This window comes from Rattus rattus, chromosome 6, assembly GCF_011064425.1.
Source record: "Rattus rattus isolate New Zealand chromosome 6, Rrattus_CSIRO_v1, whole genome shotgun sequence".
NCBI lineage: Eukaryota > Metazoa > Chordata > Mammalia > Rodentia > Muridae > Rattus > Rattus rattus.
In genome coordinates, this window is record NC_046159.1 from 434,175 (window position 1) to 459,727 (window position 25,553).

The window sequence follows — 25,553 nt, forward strand, 5'->3', positions numbered from 1 at the left end:
CATCTGACTGAGCACAGGGACCCCAATGGAGGAGTCAGGGGGAAGGTTTGAAGGAACTGAAGGGGTTTGCAACCCCGTAGAAAGAACAACAATATCAACCAACCCGATTTCCCAGAACTCCTAAGGACTAAACCACCAACCAAAGAGTACCCATGGAGAGACCCATGGCTCCAGCTACATATGTAGTAAAGGATGGTCTTATCTGGCATTAATAGGAGGAGAGGCCCTTGGTCCTGTGAAACCCCAGCATAGGGGAATTCCAGGGCAATGAGGCAGGAGTGAGTGGGTGTGTGTGGGGGGCAGCACCCTCATAGAAGCAGGGGAAGGGGGAGGGAATAGGGGGTTTGCAGAGGGGAAACCAGGGAGGGGGATAACACTGGAAATGTAAATAAATTAAATAAATAATTAAAAAAAAACTTTAAAAAAAGAAAATTATTTGCTTTACTAAAAACATTAAATTCCTCTATAAATAACCATGCTTGAACTTCTCATACCACTGCATTAATAAAAAGTGACAATTACAATGTAATCTTTCAATAATGCGTTTCTTTTTCAAATACACCGTGAACCAGGCAGGCAAGATGGCTCAGCAGGTAAAGGTGCTTGCCACCAAGCCTGATGGCCTGAGATCAACCCCAGGATCCACACAGTGAAAAGAGAGAACCTGCTCCACTCCCGTAAGTTGTCATTGAGCCCCACACGTTAGCTATGGCACCCGCATGCCTACGCATGGTAGTGATTTCAATAACAATGTTGCCTGTCAGCTCATATGTTTGAGTAGTTGTCCTGAGTTGGTGGAACTGGTCAGGAAGGATTAGGAGGTATGGCCTTGGAGGAGGGGTGTCACAGAGAGCAGGCTTTCAGGTTTTACTTGCCCATGCCATTTCAAGTTAGCTCTTTCTCAGCCTCGTGCTTGTGGATCAAGATGTAAGCTCTCACCTGCAGCTCTAACACCCTGCAACCTGCCTGCCCACCAGCCCGCCCGCCTGCCGGTCCGCCTGCCTGCCCGCCCGCCCGCCAGCCTGCCTGCCTGCCTGCCTGCCTGCCCGCCCGCCCGCCCGCCCGCCTGCCCGCCCACCTGCCCGCCCTGTCTACCTGTCCGCCTGCCAGCCTACCCGCCTGTCCGCCTGTCCGCCTGTCCGCCCGCCCGCCTGCCTGCCTGCCTGCCTGCCCACCCGCCTGCTGCCCGCGCTTTCAACGCTCCCCACTGTGATGGTCATGGACTCACCCTCTGAAACTGTATCTCTTCAATAAATTGTTCCTTCTATCAGTTTCCTTGGTCATGGTGTCTTCACAGAGATACAAAAGCAACTAATACAAGCGATAAATAAATTTTAAAAGCCGTGCACTTACTCTCGTCGTGTTATTATTCTTCGGTTCATTCACACGCTGGACGATTCCGGAAATACAAAGAGGGCCGGCAAAGCCCAGCAAGTCAGCCAAGTAGCGGAACGTGCTGCTCAGCAGGATCGGTCTCCCAAAAGCCCGGTACATGGCCAGCCATATGGACGGAGTCCGATTCGGATGATCCGCAGCCTTTTTCTGAAACAAATGGACTGAAGTAAATAAAACCTTAGGACAGCAGTCGGCCTCGGCAGCTGCGAGGTGCTTTCTGAAGTCCCAAAGATAACTGTGGAGACATCAGTGGGACGTGGGAAAGTCTGCTCCTTTCATTTAATACAAGTATTAGCTATTGGACCCCACACATACACACAAGAAACCTATACAACGGAGTGTACAAGTCAGTTCTACACCTCTGTCCTTAGTCATCACCGGATTCTTAAGGACAAATGCATACGGTTATGAGGTTCCAATCACATTTCCTTTCAAAAGTACCATGAGCAGACAAGATGGCTGTGTGAGTAAAGGTGCTTGCCACCAAGCCTGGTGACCTGAGATCAAACCAGGATCTATGTGGTGAAAAGAAAGAACCTACTCCTACAAGCTGTCCTCTGATCGTCCGTATAAGGCATGGCATGTCCATGTCGACACTCACTACAGTGTTTGAATTAAAAATGGTCTCACAGGCCTGTGTGTTTGAGTGTTTCGTATTTGTAAGAGGTTCCCAGTCACACTCTGTGAGCTAAAGTGGATTATCACACCTCATTTATCTTCCACATGTTCTCAGCTTCACGGAGAGGAGTCAGTTCATTTTGAAATTGTTAGGGGCTGAGCTTGAAAAAGGAAAAAAAAATGGATACATGCTTAAGATAACCATTGACTTGTAAGCCGTCAGCCGTTGTTTGTAAAGACTTTAAGGCCTGAGCATGTGTGGTGGCAAAGAAACCAGCTCACTGTGGTGGAAGGCTGGAGGGATGGTTCAGCTGGTAAACGGCTCTCCTTGAAAGCTTGAAGACAAGAGGACAATCCTCAGTAACCACATGAAAGAGGACAGGCATGGTGGCTTGGATTCCTAACACTGAGCAGGCAGGCCTGGTGCTTCCTGGCCAGCCAACTCCATGGGGGTTGGGGGTAGCTATGTCTCACTGAGAGGCTCTGCCTCCTTGACCTCCACAAACTGGAACAGAATCATCTTTCATATTCAGTTAACCACTGGAGCTCATGATTTCTACATTTTCTCAGGTTCACTCATATGACATGAGCACAGAGACTTGAAACTGTTCCTTGAAGGCACACAGGAAGTCTGAGGTAAGTTTACTCTCTATTTTATATATTTTAAATGAGAGAAGTTTACAGATTTTGATGTAATATTTCCTCAAGGAAAACCAAGAAGGGACTCAGGCCCATTTGTAGCAACTTTTCCTGCAATCGCAGTTTCGAAACACAAGATTCTGAGACAGGAGGTTTTCATCATTTACCATTAAACAATTAGTTGGTTTTCACTTAACATTGCCATAGTGCTCTAACAGATTCAGCATGCAGGATTCTGTCATTGTGAATATCAACATTGTAAAGATTGTTGCAACAAAAATACATCTAGAACTGTGTATCCCACCTAGGACCCCTTAGAAGAGTAACAGGACAAATTTCAGATTTACAAAGATGGAAATAAGGAGCAAATGGGAAGAAGATGATGAAGATACATTGTATCCAGGCATGAATTTGTCAAAGAATAAGGCAAAGGTACCAATAGCTCACACGTTTTAACTTTTCTCAAGGATCTTGTGAATTGCTTTTCTAAGTATGATAAAAAAAAAACCATATGTTCATTAATAAGTACTTTAAAGAAACCTCACATTAATTACCAACAAACACTGGGTTTTGTGCTTCAAATTTAATTTGAATACTCTCCAAGTTTGAAGCATAGACATTCTATGTTAACAGGTTAGTTACATGAGATCACTCAGCTTTAGGTTTCATGTGCATGGGTGTCATGCCTTCTGTGTGTATGTGTATGTAGGGCCCTCCAAAACTAGAAGAAGGCATTGACTCCCCTGGGAATGGAATGTCAGATTGTTGTGAGCCACCATGTGGGTGCTGAGAGTCAAACCCAGGACCTCTGGAAGAGTAGCCAGTGCCCTTAACCACTGAGCCATCTCTCCAGTCCCTGAGCTTATTTTTAATGTATACTTGAGTACATGTCCCAGAGGAAAACAGTGCCCTCAGAGTCCTTACATGATTAGGGACAACAGTCACGACACCACTTTACTTCATCAGCCCTTCCTCTTTGTCCTCAGTGTCATAATTAACAAGAAGCCAAATTACTGGGTGAGGCAGACGGAGAAAACCTGCTTTCCCTTGGCCGCAGACACTATTTGAGCTTTGTACTTTGGTATTTAACAGGCCTGCTCAGTGTGGTTAGAGGTGTGTAAGACAGATTCTGTTACCTTCTGCTCTTCGTAGGCCTCCTTCAAGCAAACATAATTCGTCACCGCCCTCATTGCTATCGGCAACTTTCCGATCGCCTTCAGATCAATAGGTTTCCTGTGAGCTGATATGATAAGCGTGTTCATCCACCAGTAAGTAGCTTTGGACAGCAAATTCACAAACGGCTGGAGGAACCTCACGCCCAGGTCCTGGAGGTCCTCTGGAGGCTTCACTTTCTGAGGATTCATGAAGAAAACATATCTCTGCGGGTAGGAAGAATTCCACAGTGTGACCATTAGCCCACGTCTCTCTCCCCGGATTAAAAATAAAACCACAACCCTTTCTACATTTTCGTTTAAGGCAGCCAAGACCCGTGTTTTAATTTATGGTCCTTTCCATTGCACTCTGAAATTTCCTTTGCACTGATTCTTCTTTGTTTTCCTTAGATTAACCAGCGAGTTGCCAGAGTTCCACACTGAAACCACTTGTAGACATCCTGAAAAAGCCATTAGACTTTTAAAAGAGCTTATGTTTACCCTGTGACCGGGTTAAATTAATGAAGATCGTTCTGTCATTGAGATTCTAACGCCATTGCTGAATCACGTGGTTTGGCTGATAACTGTCTACTGTCCCGATTTACTGCGGTTTATATCTTCCTACTCATAAAGTTATTTGATAGAAATGAACGTTGAAAAGCCTGCTAGTGCCAGTAGAGTCTCAGGCTGTGACGGACAGCATCAGAACAGGAAGTATGGAAGGCAGCACGGGCTCCGTGCCCTCATGGTAGTCCTAATTATTCTGTTTTGGACACGGACCTAAAGTTACCGCTCTCGAAGCTCCATCAGGGAAAAAAGCAGACCACATAAACTTATTTCCTCTATAATGATCGACCTCAAGATTCATGTTTTGATGAACCCAGATTTGCCTTTGCCAAATCATGGATGAAGAAATCTATGGATGAGGGAATCAATCACTGCCTGCAAGAGCATAAATATAGCTTAGGTTCACCCAGGTCCTGAGAAATGAGTGGTCTGGTATTATAAGTGGGAATGAGCACACACACGCACACACATGCACATGCATATATACAGGTACACACATGCACATACACATGTAAGCACATGAACATACACACACGCACACACATGCACCCACACATACATATACATACATGCACACACATACATACAGGTACACACATGCACATATACATGTATGCACATGAACACACACATGCATCCACACATATATACACATACATGCACACACATACATACAGGTACACACATGAACATACACATGTAAGCACATGAACACACACACACACACACACACACACACACACACACACACACACACACACACGCTCTCATACAGTTGAATGGTGGGTGCCGGAGTGGTGGAGCTACTTCAGAAGGATTAGGAGATGTGGCTTTGTTGGAGGTGGTGTGTTTCTAAGGGTGGGTTTGAGATTTCAACTACTGGTGCCATTTGCAGTCTCTGTCTCTGTCTCTGTCTCTATCTCTGTCTCTGTCTCTGTCTTTATCTATCTATGTATCTATGTATGTATCTATCTATCTATCTACCTATGTATCTATGTATCTATCTATGTATCTACCTATGTATCTATCTATGTACTATGTATCTATGTATCTATGTATCTATCTATGTATCTATCTATGTATCTGTCTGTCTGTCTATCTATCTATCTCTCCATTCCTCCATCCCTTCCTTTCTCTCTCTCTCTCTCTCTCTCTCTCTCTGTCTGTCTCTCTCTCTTTCCCCCAGTTTTCATCACCATCTCCCTCTATATGTATCTCTATCTGTTGCATGCTTGTGTATCAAGATGTGAGCTCTCAGATACTGCTTCAGAGCCACGCCTGCCTGCCAGCCACCATTTCTGATCCTGAAGGCCATGGACTCTGAAACTGTTATTAACCCTAATAAACCCTTACTTCTCTAAGTTGCCTTGGTCACAGAACTTTATTAGAGCAATGGAAAACTAACCACAATTAAGGTCCTGCAATTCAGTGGCTATTGCAATTTTATGCTTACCCACATAAATCACATACCCCCCCCATTAAATACGCCTTAATTCCTGAATGGCCATAATCTTTAATGCTGAGGTCTTCACTGTCAGGCATCACACCAGTGCAATTGGTACTCACTCGGACCCGGATGACATTGATCTCCACAGCCATCAGCAGTCCATTCAAGATGACCATCACTCCCGTGATGCAGAAGCGCAGGTCTGACATTCCCCACCCCAACTGCCAGTATTTGACCAACTTTATTGTCTTTGTAATGAAGGCCATGACCCAGTACAGGAATAAAGCTGCAGAGAGAGAAGGAGGAATGTAAGGCTTCAGCAATACTTACACACAAGCACATTTAAAGTATCTCATTTGCAAATCATTCCTTTAGTAAGAAACGACGTATGTTTGAGTGTGTGTCATGGGTTTTGAAAGGATAAGGCATAGGGGTCAAGTCTATCCACATTCAGTCTTCTGCATGTGGATATCCGGTTTCCCTCAGCTCCTCTTACTGAAGAGACTCCCTTGACTCCAGTGTGTTTCTGTGCCTCTGTGCAGTCATGTGGCTGTAAGAGAGTGGCCTTATTTCTGAACTTGATTCCCTCTTCCAGTGGTCTGTCTCTTTTGAAACCGTGGCATGCTGTTTTGATTGCTAGGGCTTTGTGGTACCTTTTGGAGTCATGTGATGTTCTCTGCCTTGCATTTTTCTTCTCAACACTTATTCAATAGTTTGATATCTTTAATTCAGTCAGATCTGAGAAGAATGGGGTTAAGGTTTTGATTTGGGGATTTGATTGAAGCTATGAATTGCTTTGAAGCATGTCAACACTTTGATCACATGATCCATGGAAAGTATAAAAATAAGTTAGAAATATTGACGGCTTCCACTCGAATCATGTGTGATAGGTGGAAAGCCATAAGGAGAGGTAAGGATAACCTCTTGCCTTCAGGGTTTATGTGAGTCTGTGGTATTGTCTCTGACCTTGTTCCTTAAGACCTTCAGTTATGTGAAGAATTAGCAAGTCAGTATCTGTGTAATCTGTTTGTGAGGTGGGCTGCTTGTTCTCAGTGTGTGCGGATCATTGTGGGGAATGGTCTTGGGATGTATCCGTCTGTTCGGCAGGACTTCTGCTGTCCAGCTCACCTTCAAGAGGAAAGTGATTCTTCTTAAACAAATAGTCTTAGCCAGCACAGCTGCTTGCAGGACACAGAGAAGAGCAAGGACCCGAAAGCCATTGTCCTTGACTAGTCGTATAAAAGACGGACGGAACTCTTCACTCCTCACTACCACAGCCAGCACTGTGCCACAAATGTGAGTTACAAGTGACGAGATTCCATACACCTCTTTGGAAAAGACTGTAGTCCACTCTGTATGGGTCATTACACATGAATACAGGGTAAAAATGGAATCAAAACACAACAAACAATCCAGTCGGGCAAGACTTAGCAGGGCCTGAGTGGTTAAAGGGGCTTCTACCCTTCCTCACTGAAGCAGAACTGGACATTAGCATCAGAACTAAACATATGTCAGGTTATGTTTTAGCTTAAGATGTATAAATAAGGTTAGATTGGGGGGGGAGAGCAAGCCAAATGATTCCCTGCCTAAAGAGATCCACTTCAATACTGGAGACAGGTTAAAAATAAGTGGTGGGAAAAATGTAACATGAAAGCTGGAAAAGTAAGACCCTGTTAATTCCAAGACAAGCAGACTTCAAGAAGGAATATTCGCTGGAAGGGAAAATGTCCCCAACAGTGGCAAAAGGGCCTATTTTTCAACGATCAAATTGTGATGGCCCCAATGAGAACTTGAAGAACTGGACACGATCAAGCATCTCATAGTATCAGATGTTTGTGAAATTATTTAAATCTGGCTTCATAAAAGCCACTCACCACCTTCAGACTGTACTCCACTTTCACTGACCGTGGAGCTGGTGATTAGGAAAGGAGGCATAATAAAATTAAAATAGGAGAGGGATAGGCAGTGGTCAAGGCAATTCTTGCACAAGCAGCCAGTGTGAGTTCTGAGTCTCAGTTCCCCAGAACCATGTGAGGGCTGAGAGGTCTCACTGAACCGCCTGTCATTCCAACACCCAGAAGGCAGAGACAGAGGACCCTGGAGCAAGCGGTCCAGCCAGAGCAGCTGTGCAGGAGAACATGAAGACCCTGCCTCAGGGACTAAGGTAGAAGAGCAGAGAGGATAATTCCTAACATCCACCGGAGGTACCTACGCATATGTACGTGCACACCTATGCATCTGTACCTGTCCACACAGGTACTCACACACACATGCGCATGCCTACACACAGGTATACCACACAAACAGGCACAAGAAAAAAGGAAGAAAACAAGACAACAGAAACCATACAGAGCATGATTGCATTCAAGTCATAACATAATTAAGTTTTTAAAATAAAACTAGACATGGCGGCGCACGCCTGCAATCTCAGAGTTGGGGAGATTCTGACGAAAGTATGAGCTCAACCTGGGCTACATGTTAAGACCCTATCTCAAACACAAAAGGAAAGGTCAGGAATGGAACTAGGGAGGTGGCTCAGAAGTTAATAGCACTGGCTGCTCTTCCGGAGGACCCATGTTTGATTCCTAGAACCCATATGGTAGCTCACAACCATCTATAATTCCAGTTCCATAGGATCTAGTTCTATCTCAGGTACACACACGGTACATAGCATGTGCCACCAAAATACTCATACACATAAAATAAAATTTTAAGACAAAAGTGTTATTTTTTTTAAAGTCAAGAACAATGTCTGTCACCTCTGAATAGTTGGTTAGTGGATGACAGAAACTTAGCATTTCAAAACAGTTCCCGTGCTTCTCATCTCTCAGTTTCCATGTGCTCTGAGTTCAAGCATGGGTCATCTGGATTCTCTCGTCATAAGGCAAACCAAATGATGACAGGGGCTGGAGGGTCAGCCCAGGACCAGCTGACTTTGAACTTTTGTCCTTGTCGTTTTTGTTGGGTCCTCCTTGACCTCAGGAGACTATGACAGACAAGGAGCACAGACGCAGTACAGTCACCTTTGAGATTCTCTATTCAGTCGGCTACCAAGACATCCCCTAACGCTTAAACCAAGTGTGTCTAGCCCAGGTAGAAGATGTGTATAGATAATTTCTATACACACTAGAAATTATCCCAACTGAATTGTAACAAAAATTCTATTACCTGATGTGAAAACTAAGAAAAAACTAAACTAAGAATAAATATTATAATTTTAGATGTTTTAGATGTTCTGGGAAGGTGCCCTATCAGTGTTTCTACCTTAAAGGTTAGGGAAAGGAGGTGAAGGAACAGAATCTAAAATAGGAAGGCAGTCCACAGAGAGGGGAAAGGACACCACCTAAAGTGGTCAGTGAATGGAGCGTATTCCGGAGAACAGACAAAGCTGGTTCTTCCAAAGGATCACAGTAGACCAGTAATTCTCTGGCCAGGTTAGACAAAGAAGAGTAATGAACACCCTGTGGTGGGAACAGAGGAAGCTTTGTCTCTGTAGTCTACATCTGTGAGGAGGATGACCAGGGGCTGCTACCTAGGACATCCGATTTGAAAACTCAGATCAAAGGGGATTGCTTGGAACCAATAGCTGTGTCTGAAATAAAATGCTCTAAGGGCATCTTATATGAAACTGATTTTTAAATGGATCGTGGTTCTAAACACAAAAATTAAAACAATAGAATTAACAAATAAAACACAAGAGAGTAAATGTTTCTTAAGACACAGGAAGCAATACCAACAGGAAAAATGTTAGATACACAGCAACACATCAACATTAAAATTTTCTGCTTGACAAGAGACTCGGCTAAAGAAAGGAGTTTGGTTGCTCCAAACTCAGATCTCAGAGAATAAATTCTACAACCGAAAGTTAGAATGCAAGTGGCTAAAAATAGAACAAGACACATCAACAGCCACTCTGAAAAGATGAAGAGAACGGCAACTTGACACTTTACAGAGATACGAGCCAATGAAGTCATCAAATGACACTCTGCACCAGCCGTCAACAGGAAGATGCTTATTAAAGTCACGGTGAGTGACTGGTGGACACCCACCAGTATGGCTACGTTAGGTGGACCAAGCTCACTGAGGCTGTGTCCACATGGAACTGAAGATGCCGCATACCATTAGTGAAAATATTAGGTGATTTGGGTCAACTTCTGCTGGTTTCTTACTAAAATGAGCATATATATGCATATACCTCTGCCTGTCCTCTAGCCCAGCAATCTCTCCTGAGGTTTTTACCCTAAAACACATTCACAAAACTCTTCACAACAGCCCTTTTACTTTCATGATGACTCATGACTCAGTCTAGGTATGCATCAATAGCACAGGGAAAGGTGACATGTTTGTACGGAGAAATATCACACAACAGTTGATGGCAAGAACAAAACCCAGTGCAAGTGGACTACTACTGAGCCTCACAGGGTCATGCTGAGAGAGAGCAGCCTAACTTGTTTGATTCAATCTGTGTGACACCACCAGAGAACAAGCCCGTCTCCATGCGGTGGAGGAAATCAGGATAGATATTTTCTCTGTGCAGATGGGGGGAAAGTCAGAGTAGTCTGAGAGGGACAGGGAATGCATGCATGGCTGAGGGCTGCATGGTGGCGGGAGGGTGGTGAACACATCTGACAACTCAGGGCCTCTTGGTCTCAAGTATGCAAATTTTACTTCACAAGAATTGTAGAAAAGATCTAACTCTAGTTAGAATATATGTGTGGATAAAGAATGGAAAAATATATAGATATATATGTATACATGGATATATAGAAGAATAAAGATTTGTCTAAAACAGAGTATGCAAATTTTAGTTCACAAGAACTGTAGACAAAGATCTAACTCTAGTTAGAATACATGTATGTCATATATACAAAATATATAGTTAGCTTTATATATAGTTAGTCAGCTATAGATAAAAAAAACTATATATATATATATGCCAATATATACATATATATGGATAAAGAACAAAAATAAAGATTTGTCTAAAACAGAGTAAGACCAAAATTGAAATTTTTTAGGTAGTGGGCAAATGAATATTTGTGTAATTCTTTCAGTTTTCTTCAGGTTTGGAAGACTTCGTCATGAATTTGTGATTGAAACAAAATTACAAGTTCATGATTTTAAAATAAACATCTTCTTTCTGATAGCAAGTGTTTCTCTTAAAACAAGGGAAAGTATCTTTTAGTTCTCTCAGTCCTTCATCTTAGCAATAAACTCTCATCCTCACTTAGACCTACATAACAACTGTGCTCCAACGTTGACTTCAAGCCCTTAGATACACCGCTTAACTGTACATTTTCTTTCCCTTTTTATTCTGTAACTTAATTATACAGTTTGAATTTTTCCCTTTTGTTTGCCAATTTAGAAAGTCAAAGTTCATTGGAGGTCAAAGGAGCAGCGAAGGCTAAGTAGAGAGCCTTAGCTCTGTTGCAGGCGGGAGGGAGGGGCTGAGATTTGAAGAGCTGTTCCTCCGGACTGACTGTGGGCTTTTCCATGGGCTACAATGCTCACCCTGCGGCAAGGAGCTGTCTGAGGACTCGCCAGCAGCTTTAGAGGATGGCACCAACAGAGGATGGGAGAGGCCTTTGGAAGGTGTCTCAAGACTCCAAGGCACAGGGAGACGTGGAGCCATACAGAATGTCATGCTAGTGGGCCCACTATGTACAAGAGCTCAGATTGTTAGAAAACAATTCCTGATGTCCCTGTGGTCAGCACATCCCTCTCATTCTCCCCAGAACAACACACTGCAGAGGCATTTATCGGAGGGATCATGGAATGGTCGCAGCTTAGGATACCTTAGCGTATATCCACCCCCACACTCTGGGAGACTCCTCAGAATTAGGTTTTTTCCAGGCTTCTCACTCTCGGCCTTCTTCAGTACATTTTTATTTATTGTGTGGAAAAGAAACTGAACGGTTCTTTGAGGGAGGATGGTCAGAAAACCTACGAGAATACTTACCTAAAAGTAATTTAGGGAAGTTTGATGTTTCAATGTTGTGGTAATACACAATGGATGTGGTGGTGGCAACAAATCCCATCACAGCCGGCATGAAAAGGTGGAGATGCCTGGACGTCCGTTGCCTAGAGAGAGCAGAACGGGGTTGGTGTCTGAAGCACGTGGTTCTAGAGAGTTCATCATTCTGTTCGCAACCTTCGCCTGAGAACTTACTCAGCGATGTTTAAAGCCAGACTGCAATAATAGCTGCTTAGAGATGTGTGAGCAAAGGCATCAGACCCGTGTGACCCAACTGTGCTGAAAGCGTTTATCCTAGCGAAAACCACGATTACACACGATGAAGCATTATCCTCAAGTGCTTACAGAAGTGAACGTACACCCAACGTTCTACGTGTGTCGATATATAAATCGATATACAAATTATGCATCAAGGCAGACCTGCTGAAGTAACTTAATGATCAAATTAAGTAAATGCTTAAAGAACAGGGGAAAGGACATATTAAGGGAGTGTGACACAGAAAAGCTGCAGCTGTCCTCGAAGCACCTCGCTGTGTCATGTACTAACTCACTCAGTGTATATACACACTACTGTATGTAGATCAAGTCTGCCTCCGACAGAGATCCTCCTGCCTCTGCTTCCCCAACGCTGGGATTAAAGGCATGTGCCACCATACAGGGCTCCACGTGAATCTTTCAATAAATATGACCTAAGCACATGACCAACATTTTCCTATTACCTGAGCTTATTCTCCTATTATGTGAGATGAAAATAGACTATATTTGCATTTATAAGTAAACCTCATTTATTTGACTTCCTAATATAAACTTCTTTTGTAAGAAGGACAAAATTCCATTAGAAATATGACTTCACGGGAATTCTGATACTAAATTTGTCTCATCCTTTACTTGAGTTTCTTTGTCTTAATGGGTCTCTGGTCCCCTAAATGCCTTCCTCTCTATGTCTATTTCTTTACAAAATAAAGGAGGGTCTCTGAGAACTGGTGACTATGTTAAAGCATAAACGCATAGCTCTTAGAGCTATAGTCAGTTAACATCAAGAGAGACACATGCATATAAAGATATTTAGTATCAATATGCATTCTATATACCTGTTTTTAAAGATAAGTGCTCATTAAACTGTGTCAAAGGAGAGAACTCTCTGGATAAGGGAACAAGGATACATGAAAGCACCTGACAGAGCACAAGACACAGAGATCTAAAACTATCTGTCAGAGAAATTATGTAGCAAGACAACAGGGAAGGTGAAGCCCAGAGAGACCATGGAGAACGTTCCACAGGGAAAGGGTTTGTGTGCACGTGTGAGGACCTGGCCCAACTTCTCAGAACCTGTGTAAATCAGCAAGCAGGGTAGCAGACATCTGCATCCCCACTGCCCCAGGGTTCATAAGGACCAGTGGGAACCAGAGACAGCTCAGGGTCCAGCTGGCCTGGCAGAAGCAAAAGCAAGGGACTCACATATCAATAAGGCAGACATGAGGACAAACACTACAGGCTTTCCTCTGACCTTCACATGTACACCCCCTCACACACATGAGCACACGCACGTCATACAGACTTGTACAAAACAAAAGCAAACCCCTCGTGGTTATCCTGTATGGTGAGTGACAGTGACTGCTGCTAATAAGTCATGATCTGATCCCTTCCCCACAATTAAGTCTGGTCATGTGCTCTTGGCTACTATCTGTCTACGGGCCTGATGTCCCATGGTAAGACACTGGATGAGTCGAGTCACTTACGAGTCTGAAACAATGCCTTCTGCTATCTCGCAGACATGCACAAACAGGAGTGCAAACGTCAGAATCCATCTCAGGTTGTGTCCAGGAAAATGAAGCCATGTGTTGTGATGAATTTGCACTTTTGAGCTTTGGCTCCCCCATCCTGAGAGACAAGTGATTAACATGAAGGCCGGTATAAACACAGGTATAATTCACACTGTTGCATGTTGTGAGCTTTGGGGAACATCCTGAACCCCAGTGCCTCACACCAATGGAAACGCTGGTCTATTTTCATTATGTTAAAAATGACTGTTTACATTTGGTTTACAGCACCATGGGCATGCACACATTAACTCATGTGATATCATTCAGATTTGATTCTCTGCCTCTGAGAACAATGTGATCTTAACTGATGATCTGACACCTTTGATTAGCCAGACAAGACGAATGAATAATGATAATATCAAAAGGAAACCAGCATCTATAATCTTTTAAAACATGAGACCTGCAGGAGACTAACGGAAAAGACATATTTGGTGGTAAAAAATTGGACATATTCGAGTCAATTGTGAATCACATTCATATCTTTGTGTACACGTGTTCATGTATGTGTTCACATGTATGTGTGAGCACATGTGTGTCGTGATGTGCATATAGAAACCCTCACTTTCCACCTCATGTAAGACAAGGGTTCTTATTGGTCACTGCTGACCTGTGAGCTCCTGGGGATTTTCCTTGTCTCCCTCTTACGTCACCACAGGAGTGGTGAGGTCATACATGTGCACATCTTCCTTTCTGTGGGTTCCGGAAATTCAGGCTCAGGTCCTCATGCTTGTGCAGTAAGGCCTGGTGCACTGAGCTGCCTCCCTAGACCTGACTCATATGTGCATCATGTGAGAAAATGATCCCCTCTGGCTGGGTCAGCACTGTTCAACAAACATACCACGCTTTTCTCAAAGAAAGCAGACACTGGCCTGTAGAGATGGCTCGGCAGTTAAAAGTGAATACTGATGTCACAGAGGGCCAGTGTTCTGTTCCCAGCCCTCCAGACAGGCAGCTCACAACGGCCTGTAACTCTAGCTCCAGCTGACCTTCTGACTACCTTGGGCATCACGTACACATGGGTGTGCGTGCATACAGGCACAACTTAAAGTAAACCAAAATAAAAATGTTTAGTTATGCATACACGGCTTGGGAAGGATTGAGGACACTACCAGCTCATGCTAAGTGCACAACAGAAGAAAAAAATGGTAATTATTTCTTGGTCAAGTTTTAAGGTTTTCCTCCCCAAACTGTAGGTGGAGGGAGTACCATCACATCACTTAGGTATACTACAAGGGAGCCCCACCTTTGTTTTTGCCCTCCTGTTTCTTTTTCAGTTTTGAATACAGAAATATACAATGTACTTCAAAAACAAAGCAGGATTTGTACCACGAATACTGCAAGAGAGGAGCTCTGTTTAGATAAGGGAACCCCAGCAGCACCCCAGTAAGAAACCCAACTGGAGGCTTAATGCTTCCAGAGGCTCCTAACTCAGAACTAGAAAGTAAGCTTTGCTACCACGTTCTGTGGCCTATGCTTTTTCACCTCTCACAGGAAAGCTCTGTGAGTCTCCTGTGACGTCACAATTTCCCTAGGATGATACTGATCTAGTTAAGAAGTCAATGTCGTCGACAAACATTCCATCGTGTTCCACGGCCAGGGTCCACCCTAGTCTTTCTATTCTTGTATCCTTGTGTCCAGCCTCTGTGGTTACATTAAGTGGAGAGGAGTTCGAGGCTAAGGGTCTGTCGCAGTGTGAATTATTAACTCTATACCTGTTACAGTTACCACTACATTAAAAGCTGGCATTTTTCCTCTCTGGCCCTACAGTATTCAGTCCCTATACATGTATTGAACGTAAAGAGCAAGGTGCCGAGAGTGATCCTGGCCTCCTTGTATACCTCGAAACAGACACTCTTCGATCACTGGGGGAATGTGGACCTGTGGTACCTATGTAGGTTGAGTTCTCTGATGCTACAATAAACACTGCACCCAAAGCCACGCGGGGAGGAAAGCCTTTAGTTCATCTTATACTTTGTGCTCCTCCATCAAGGGAAGCCGAGACAGGGGCTCGAGGTAGAAGCTTGAAGCAGAAGCCTTGGTGGAATGTCACTTACTGGCTTGGGTTCCTAACCTGCTCACCTTCCTCCACGTACAGCACAGGACAACCTGTGTAGGGATGGCCCACTATGACGGATTCTAACCTGAAATGGTTAGCCAAACAAGCCTACCTCTCTTGCTTTTGTCAAGGTACTTCACCTTACAGCAATCTTCGTCGTTTTATACATGGAAATATTGTTAATGTTTAACAAGTTGACAGGTCTAGTTTTTGTCCAGATGTGGTTGTGATGCCTATTACCCCCACAACCTAGGAGACTCAGGCAAGAGGACTGCAAGATCCAGGGCATAGGGGGCCATATCAGGACATAGTGGGCTGCATCATCAGGGCATAGTGGGCCGTATCAGGGCATAGTGGGATACATATCAAGCTCCACATGCCTGAGTTGTATGACAGAGCCTCACCTCCAGGAAAAATAAAAACAAGAAATTAGTTAAATGATCTATTTTGGTCGTTTGCGGGAAGTTTCACAAGTCATACATAATCGCCCTCAATAACTGCCTTGTGTGCATGTATAAATGGTATAAGTGGTTAAATGATGTATAGTTACACTCCTTTTTGCTTGTTTCCTGAGTCAGTAACACTGTGTAGCCCATGCTGGTCTAGAACTCATAGCAATCCTCTTGCCGTAGCCTTCTGCTTAGGTGATGGAACTCCAGATTCTAGCCAAGCATCCGGCTAACTTTCCAAATGGTTTTCACGAGAATTCTTCCTACCTAAGACACAATCCACCTCTCTCCTTTTGAGGTGCAGACAGTTTGTCACTCTGCGGGTGAGTGCTCACGGCCACTGGCTCTTGCTTTTGCAAATGGGCTGACAAGATGGAGTTGTGACAGCTCATCTGCTCCTGTGGCTGGGGGTAGGTGCTCTGTGTCACCCTGCTTCCATCCTGCCTCAGAGCAAATGCTCCCATATGCTTTAGTTATGTCTCACAGAGTGGCTGCAGCATGGATGGTATATACAGTCACTGACAGGCCCGTGGCATATTCTACGGCAAGTGCATACCATCAAAACACACAGAACAGCATTGCCCTGTCCTCACAAACCCGCACATCAGCTTTCAGGGTGACCGCACCAGGAATGCAGCTCTCACATAGCACTATGGAGAACCTCGGTACCCAGCGAGACAGAAGCATGAGGTGCTGTGTGCACAGGGCCCATCATGACTCACCAATGAACAGGATCGGAAAGGTGATAAACAGCAGGAAGACGTGAGGGACCAGGTTGAGTGCGTCCACAAAGCAGGGGTTTTGGAGAACACCATGGTAGATGTTGTAGGAGGAGATGTTGTTACCACAGAAGGAAAGGCTCATTTCTTCTTAGTTGATTAGCCTAGAATAGAGACGAGTCCGTCTTGGTATAAAACTTTCCTAACACGGTGACTTTAGCTAGGGGTTCACAGCTTAATCTTAATCCCCCTTACCTTTGTGGCTGAGAAAACAAAAGTCATGTCAAGTAACTTCAGGTTTTCCGTAGCATTTCAGTAAAACATTTTCCATGGTTTAAGAAATAAAAAACGTGTGCGAAGCGCTACCTCAGAGAAGCACGCACCTGACCCAGGTCAGGCAAAGAAGAAAAGGGGTCATGTGTGCAAGGAAAAGAAGAAAAGGAACAAAACTGGTAAATGAAACGCCAAAATGATACAAAGTGAAATTGTCTTATTTTCCCGCGCTCATTCATGCACCCAGAAAGATTCCCTCGCCATGCCATCGGAGCAGAGATGACAGAAACACCTCTCTCTCCTGTGGCATGGAATAGTGTGAACAGAAGCTGCTTCTCCCTGAAGGATGATGATGACAAGCAGTTAAGACACACTGAATTCAGCTCCTGACAAGTTCCTAAGGCCTCAGTCAGACATCTCTTGGGCTGTGTGCAATTCAACGGCTTCATTGTAGTCAGAGTAGCCGAGCTGTCAGCAAGCTAATTTTAGAAAAGTTCATCATCCACAAAGAAACTTAGTATCCTTTAATCTACCTCCCTCCATCTTCTCCTTCTCCCTCCTTAAGAAAGAAATACTTTATTTTCTCTTCTTTATTTTTTGTAGTGTGTGTGTGCGTGTGTGTGTGTGTGTGTGTGTGTCTGTGTGTGTCTGTGTGCACGCGCACATGCATCCTCCCCGCCCCCACCCCACCCCTCTGCTACAGCAGGCATATGGAGGCTAGAGGACAGCTTACAGGAGTCAGTTCTCTCCCTCCACCATCTGGATTGCACGTTCAAACTCAAGTCATCAGGTTTAGCAGTCAGAGGCTCTACTTCTTGAGCCCTCTCAACAGACCTAATGAACTTTCTCAGCGTTACCTAAGCACTGAGGTGAAGACCTTTCCATGGTACAGACTCTATCACATTTATACATCTTTTCATCAGTGGATGTGCATTTGAACCCTCTGACTGTTATGAAAAAGCCGCTAGACATGTTCCTAAAGTCTGCAGAAGCTGAGACAAAAGCTAGCTGCTGAGTTAGAGATCAGTGTCCCAGTGTAATGAACAGTGAAGACGGGCAGGAAACATGGGACTTTGGGTCAGTCACTGTAAAGGCTTCAGTTGCTACCGTGTGTGTGTGTGTGTGTGTGTGTGTGTGTGTGTGTGTGTGTGTGTGTGTGTGTGTGAGAGAGAGAGAGAGACAGAGACAGAGACAGAGAGAGAGAGAGAGAGAGAGAGAGAGAGAGAGAGAGAGAAGAGAGAAGAGAGAAGAGAGAAGAGAGAACCCTGAATACTGTAGCTGCTACCCTGTGTGCATTGTGTGTACGTTGTGTGTGAGCACAGGCCTGCTCTGGCTTTGGTTTTGAGTAGATCTTCCTCTTTGCTATGCTGGAAAGACAGTAGAGCCTCGAGGCTCTGCTCCATCAAAGCAAAACGCTAGGACCCTGACTTGTCTTTCCGCCATCTAAAAACCTTTGTGTGGAAGCTTCTACTTAATTGGTGTCTGCTTAGTTCTCAAGGCAGCCCATTCACTATCAGGAGTCCTCAGAACAAGTCCATAAGGACGGTGATGTTTGGGAGTATTTCACAGTGCACTGTGCTAAGCTTCAGATAAATTCATTCATTCGTCAACCAGTAGACAACTTGGGATCCACACCCACATGTGAGATTTATAATCCCTGCTTCCCACTCTGTCAGCTGACCACCCATTTTCCTAGATAACTGATCTTTAACTCTTCCTATTGAAAACAAACAGCGGTTTAAGAGTTTAACCTCGGTTTAAGAGTTTTACCTCACCGGACGTTCTTTTCCATATCTCTGTTGGATTCTGAGTTAATTAAAAGTTAATAATGTGTCAACAAACAGTACCTGTCTTATCTTTCTTTCCATGGGTAATTAATTTAGTAATGGACATGACATTTCTCCTGAAAACAAGACAAATAATGTGGCACAGAGGACAGTAGGTAAATTGTTGGAGAAACGAAATTACCCTCAGATGTTTTAGAAGTCATTACATTATAATATAAGTAACTGGTTGCAAAGCTTGTGTGACTATAGCCCAAATGTTTGTGTACAGTCCCTTACACATATTATAGCTAATAAACCCATTTTTGATAAGTCACTGATAGGGTTTCAATTTGAGATCATATATATATATATATATATATACACACACACATATATATACCCAAGATTCAACCATATATTTGATATAAAAATCATATTTTTTAAAATAAACTCAAGATTTGACCATAGATTTGGTAAATCATTACCACTACATAAAATTGATATGGGAGAAAAATATTGAAGTTTTTTAAGTAATAGCAAAAGCTGTATATTCTTATGTGTACATCAGTAGATATATTTTGATAAAGGTAGAAAACCAATCAGAAAATAGCAGCTAGCAATGAGATTTTTTAAGACTATTCCCTTGTTCAGTGAAAAGATAAAATGAAACGTTGTCATTTACTTGATTGTTTGTCTGTTTGTCTATCTGTTTCTGCAGCACAGGTGACCAAACCCAAGGCATCGAACATGCTGGGCCAAATGCTCTACCACTGAACAACTCATTCCATCCCCAGCCCAGTGATGACAGCTCACAAAAACATCTAGATTGTGTTCCCTCTGCTGTGACCTCCGAACCCTGCCCTGGCTCCCACTCTCTCTGCTCCTTATACAGATATTGATGTTTCCTTTGGACATCTCTTCTACTCCCCCCCCTTGACCTTTAGATTCCTTTTTCTAAAGCCACTGTCCAGGAAGAAGGTTGTAATAGCCAGCTACATCACCAACCAGAAGGAGGGAAAGAGGAAATTTACTGCAGATGGTATATTAGCTGTTGTAGCTATAAGAGATATTGAATCAAGGTGATGATGATGGTGGTGGTGGTGGTGATGATGATGATAATGAGATGTGTGTGTGTGTGTGCACCTATGCATGTTATTTGAGGATTTGAATCCATATCCTTATAATGTCAAACATTCACCCTACAAACCAAACTATATACCCCAGCCTTCTAATAAATCCTGAAATTTTCAAATAGCATCTGTGGTGCAGGCTGTTGTGAGCTTTGAGGAAGGCCATACACTGTTGATCTTGAGGGCCAAACTGTCACCTGGCATCCATTGCCAGTGACCTTCCCCTGTATCTGACTAGGCTCAGTTTGTGCACAGAAGCCACAGCAACAAGGAGGAAAGGGATTAGGGAAAGCTAAACGCTTTCTCCCTATGTCCATAATCATCCGAAAGACAGTCAAGTGTATACAACAGTCCTTAGGGATGGGGAACTGGAAGGAACCAACTCTAAAACAGATCAACAGTGGGCTATGGGGTGGCCTGCAGAACAGAATACAAAGGAGAAAGGAGTTCTCCGTGCCTCCTGGTAGTTATAAAACACAGTATCAGTTCAGAACTCTAGTAACTCATCTATCAACTCCTTTGATACTTCTACCGAAGAAAACACTAAAATATAATAATGTATCAAGAACTAATTGCCAGTTACTTTTACCAGCCTCCAGCTTCCAACTTAGACTCTGAGTACCTGAGAAGCAGCCACCTCCCTGGCCCCCCAGCAGAAGCTGTCAATTGTGACCCATTGACAGTGCCAGCCAAGCTTTCCTCCTTGCATGTGGAACAGCTCACCCCTGAGTTTCTCAGCACTTAGCCATCCCTTAAAGCACCTAAGGCAGTTGTTAGCCACAACACTCGCAGGATGTCCAGTGTCACCCACCAAAGCAAATGCTGCAACCATTTCACTGAATTTGCTCAGTTGGAGACCTCAGGAAATAAGTAGATGTGTCTGGCTATCTAGCTAGCTGTCTGGCAGGTTCTGTGCAGATCCAAGTAGGAAATTTCCTAGCAAAGATGACCCCTGACTTGATTATCTAGTCGTTTATTAAATTTACTAGATTATCCAGGCAGTTAGCCCTCAGGGGCTATGACGTTCTGTGACCCAGGAAAAGCAATGTGCTGGGACCCCTCCACAGATAAGATCGTTTTTGGACACTGCAATCAACACGGAGCAATCAATCAACAATAAATAAATAAATAAATAAATAAATAAATAAATAAATAAATAAATAAATAAATAAATAAATAAATAAAATTACCTTGGCTTTGGCTCAGGAACTTAGTCCCCCTACTGGTGCACTTGATCTACCTTCCAACCGCCTGCCCACAGTCTGAAGATGTAAATTTCAAACAAGTCCACAGAACTCCTACAGAGCAAAGAGTAACAAATGTCAGTAGACAGGAAGCTGCTGCATGAATTGTGAAGGGAATGGCTAAGAAAGTCTCTCTGTATTAAATCAGTGGCACCTTTCCCTGTTTCCAGTAGGTTTAGACTCCAGCCGGCAGGATTGTGTAAGTCCGACTGGAAACCTGATCCCCACACTCTCCTCTCCAGCAAGTCCCCCAATCCTAGAAATAGAGAATGCCTTTACTGAGGAAAAAACCAAATCAAAATCAACAGCTTACAGTCACTGACTCCACAAAGCGGTTGGGGATCTCTCTGGAGCAAGCCGAGGAGCTCACGCACTCCATGGGATGACAAGTTTTCCTCCCGGGTCAGCAGACAGCAGCGAGTGGATTATTTTTAGGGTGGTGGGAGGCCAGCTGCTGCCTCCTATCGCGTTTCTCCACTGCGCTGCGCTGAGCTGCGGGCCGGGCCAGGGCGGACACTGCCGCGCCCAGGCAGGAAACTGCAGGAGCCCAGGACGCATCGCCTGAGGCGGGAGACCCTCCCCTTCCAGGACCCTCTTCACCCCGACCCTGCTCACCCGGATCATCCCCACCTGAGACCCTCCCTCTCTCCCGCCATCCCCACGCAGGATCACCCTCCCCCAAACCTTCCCCCGCCCCTCCCCACTCCTCCGGAGCTGCTCGGCTATGGGTAAGCACAGCGAAGATGTGCCAAACTCACACCTTACGTGGCTCTACAAGATAGCGGAACTTGTACAAACTGACTCCCGGACCCTAGAGAGGAGGGTTATCAGATAGGAAAACACAGAGTGCCAGCTCCGCAGGCAGCCTTTGCTTTAGCCACCAAGAAATAGATTTAGAAGTGCCATCCGTTCCCCCAGCTTTGCCCCCAGCGGGACTGAGAACTGAAGGCTTGGCTCACTCTAGGCAGAACAACCCTCCACCAGGCTAAGTAAGCGCTTGTGTCTCACTTGGATGGTCAGGAGCAGGGCAGACTCCTCCAGTGACCCGGGAAATTTGCCTGCTGCTCCAGACTGACAGACCAATAGCACTTGTCTGAGCACCCCAAACTTTGAATTTGATTCCGAGTTTCGACACCAACAGTACGTTTGTTTGTTTGTTTCATTGTTTTCAGGAAGTACAGATATAATTAACTCTTGAAATAACCTGCTTAAAACAAGATCTATTGAAGGCAGGGTGTGGCAGTGTTCTTCTTAAATGACTGCATTTGGGAGAAAGATACAGGGAGTTTAAAGCAAGAAACAGATACATAACGGGTTAGAAGCCAGCTACACACACACACACACACACACACACACACACACACACACACACACACGAATACACACTCATGCACGCACGGTTTTGATATAGATATGCCATGTATGTGACATTCCACAATACCTTCCCATCAGGCAGGAAGAATCTTAAATTTTAAAATTAATTTTAATGTTTTTTTTTAAAGGGGCTGAAGGTTTGACACCCTGGCTTGAACTCAAACTCGCAGTAATCCTCCTGGCTCAGCTTCTAGATTGTTGCGATTACAGATGTGAGCCACGATCACACTGGGTAATTTTTGGCCCCAGTAACTCTTGAATAAACTCTCGAGATTCCCAAGGGCTGGTTTTGAGTCCTTTGCAGCAATCAGTGTTTGTAGCAACTGTCCTTATCTGATAAAGGATCGTCAGCCCGGCAGGCTGGTGCCTTCGGGGTTCCTCATGCTGTCCCTAAAGGCACTGGCCGCTCAGCTGAACTCAGCACCCCGTGGCCTCCTGGCCTCCAGAAGTTGGTGTTCAGAAGCTGACCCCAGCACAGCATGCCCCAGAGGAGATGAGAATGAAGTCATTTTCTTGGAAGGTCCTTACAGCCTTGGCCAGCTTCCAGGGCCAAAATGTACCACTACCAGGGACCTACAAGGCCAGAGAGAGATGGCACCTAGAAGGGTCCTGGGACTGGTCTTACAGCCTCAGAATGGCATGTAACTGCATAGCAAACTTTGGGGGACAAGAAAAGAGAGCGTATGTGGTTCGAGAACAGGGAAACTCAGAACTGTGTTCAGAATGTGGAAACACCAAGTTGGGCAGAGAATTGGGAACTAGCAGACAGATAGTTTGAATGGAAGTACACAAAAGGAAATGGTGCTTTGGACTTTTAAAATGTATTACTATTATTGAGACTAGAGTCACGGCTCAGTGACTAAGAGTGCTTGATGCTCTTGTACTGAACCCCAATCCCAGAACCTATGAGGGGGTTCACAGGTGTCCGTAACTCCATTTCCGGGAGATCTGATGCCGTTTTTGACTCTGAAGGTACCAGATGCACACACTACACCACATACACATGCTCAGGCAAACACTTAGAAAAATAAAAATGAATCTTTAAAAGGAATTATCACTAAAGTAACTCCTGTTAAGGTCATATACTGTAATTAAACAGGTTCACTGTAGAAATATTGGAAGATGTGAGCAAGTAAGACAAACCAAGGCTACCACCTAGAAGACTAAGCAAAACATGTGTCAGATCATAGAAATATAAGCAGCGTGCTGTGTGGATGGAAGAAGGGCATGGAAAGGAAGCCTGTCAGGTTCTGAGGCAGACAGGAACCAAGCACATAGAGGCTGATGGGCAGGGCGTTCAAACAAGCCTGGGATATACCAAAGATTCTCGACTGATAGGTAGGTAGGGAGGGAGGGAGGAAGGGAGAGAGGGAGGGGGATGGATAGATAGATAGATAGATAGATAGATAGATAGATAGATAGATAGATAGATAGATGATAGATAGATGATATAGATAAATGAGGTAGAAATAATGATTGATAGATTGATAGATTAGATAGATAGGTGGTACATGATAGAAATAAATGAGATATAGATGGTTGATAGATTAGAAAGATAGGTGAGAGATGGTAGATAGATTAGATAGATAGGTGATAGATTTGATAAATAGGTGATAGATAGGTAGATAGACGATAATAGGATGGACAGATGAGAGATAGATAGGATCTATCTATATCTCATTTATTTCTAACATCTATCACCTATCTATCTAATCTATCAACCTATCAATCATTATTTCTATCTCATGATGATAATGATTGATAGATTGATAGATTAGATAGATAGGTGATAGATAGGTAGATAGATAGGATATAGGTGCTAGATGAGTGGATGGATAAAGATAGATGATAGATATAGATAGTTGATAAATGATGAATGGATAGATGAATATATATATATATATGATAGGACAGATGGATGGATAGATAATAGAGGGATGGATGGATGAATAAATGGATGGTTGAATGGATGGACAGACAGACAGGATGAAGAGGACAAGAACAAGCAATACTAGCTGGACTTCTGATTATCACTTCTGCTCACTGTCTCAATGACTGGACAATTCTACCAGCTCCTCGTTTTTGTCCTTTGGTGTAGCACGTCCCAGGTCATGTGTTACAGACTTACGTTCAGGCATCGGACTCTCCCCTGGAGTAAGCATTATCGAGCATGCTGCTCTCACACTGTTTTTGCTATGCAAGTTTTGATTGCTGGTAACACCACATAATTTGTCTTTTACAGTAAGTTTTTTTCCAGTGACACTTAGAACTGATCATAGAAATAAGTTAAATTGTGGTATGATGTTTCATTCTGTGACTTAAACACACCTTGCGGTATTAAACTTTCAATTCTGAATTGTCCGTAGTATCTTTTCCTAAATGTAGTTTTAATTAATTCTAAAAGGTAGTTTATTTAAGATACACCCGCTGGGGCGAGATACGGTGGCACACCACTCCATTCCCAGCACTCAGGAAGCAGAGGTAAGTTAGAGGCCAGCCTGGTCATTCCTGGGGTTGTAGAGCTGTATAGTGAGATCCCGTCTGTCTCAAAAAAAAAAAAAGTATTCTCTAAATAATGAAATAATTATTAAATTATTATAGGATTGATATAGGATCAAAAATGTTAGGCTATGGAAATTAATTCCAAACTGCAGAGAATGTGTTCTATAGCAAAGTAAGCATCCAATATTTTCATTAATAATAATAATAATAAAAGGAACTCACATTTTTCAGATCCTCTAGTACAGGCTGACCTGGAACTCCCTATGCAGCCAAGCATGACTTTGAACTTCCTGAGTGAAGGAATTGTGCTGGCATGGCTAACTTAGGCAATGCCGGGTTAGAACCCAGGGCTTTGTGCACTTCAGGCAAGCATTTTACTCACTGAGCCAAGGCCCAGTCCCCTACACACTTCTAAAGAACGCTACC

General features: G+C 43.8%; 1 protein-coding gene across 1 annotated transcript in view; it reads right to left on the reverse strand.

Moving 5' to 3' along the window:
- Window positions 1-21,479, reverse strand: part of Abcc9 (ATP binding cassette subfamily C member 9) — a 114,769-nt gene extending 93,290 nt beyond the window's left edge. Inside the window, exons 1-8 of the mRNA XM_032905368.1 lie at window positions 21,406-21,479; window positions 21,198-21,305; window positions 16,842-17,002; window positions 13,531-13,672; window positions 11,777-11,898; window positions 5,937-6,103; window positions 3,789-4,031; window positions 1,348-1,542 (exon numbers count right to left, since the gene is read on the reverse strand). Coding sequence (XP_032761259.1) covers window positions 1,348-1,542; window positions 3,789-4,031; window positions 5,937-6,103; window positions 11,777-11,898; window positions 13,531-13,672; window positions 16,842-16,983 — 1,011 coding nt within the window. The 5' untranslated portion in view covers window positions 16,984-17,002; window positions 21,198-21,305; window positions 21,406-21,479. The remainder of the gene's footprint in view (window positions 1-1,347; window positions 1,543-3,788; window positions 4,032-5,936; window positions 6,104-11,776; window positions 11,899-13,530; window positions 13,673-16,841; window positions 17,003-21,197; window positions 21,306-21,405) is intronic.
- Between the last annotated feature and the right edge of the window lie 4,074 nt (window positions 21,480-25,553).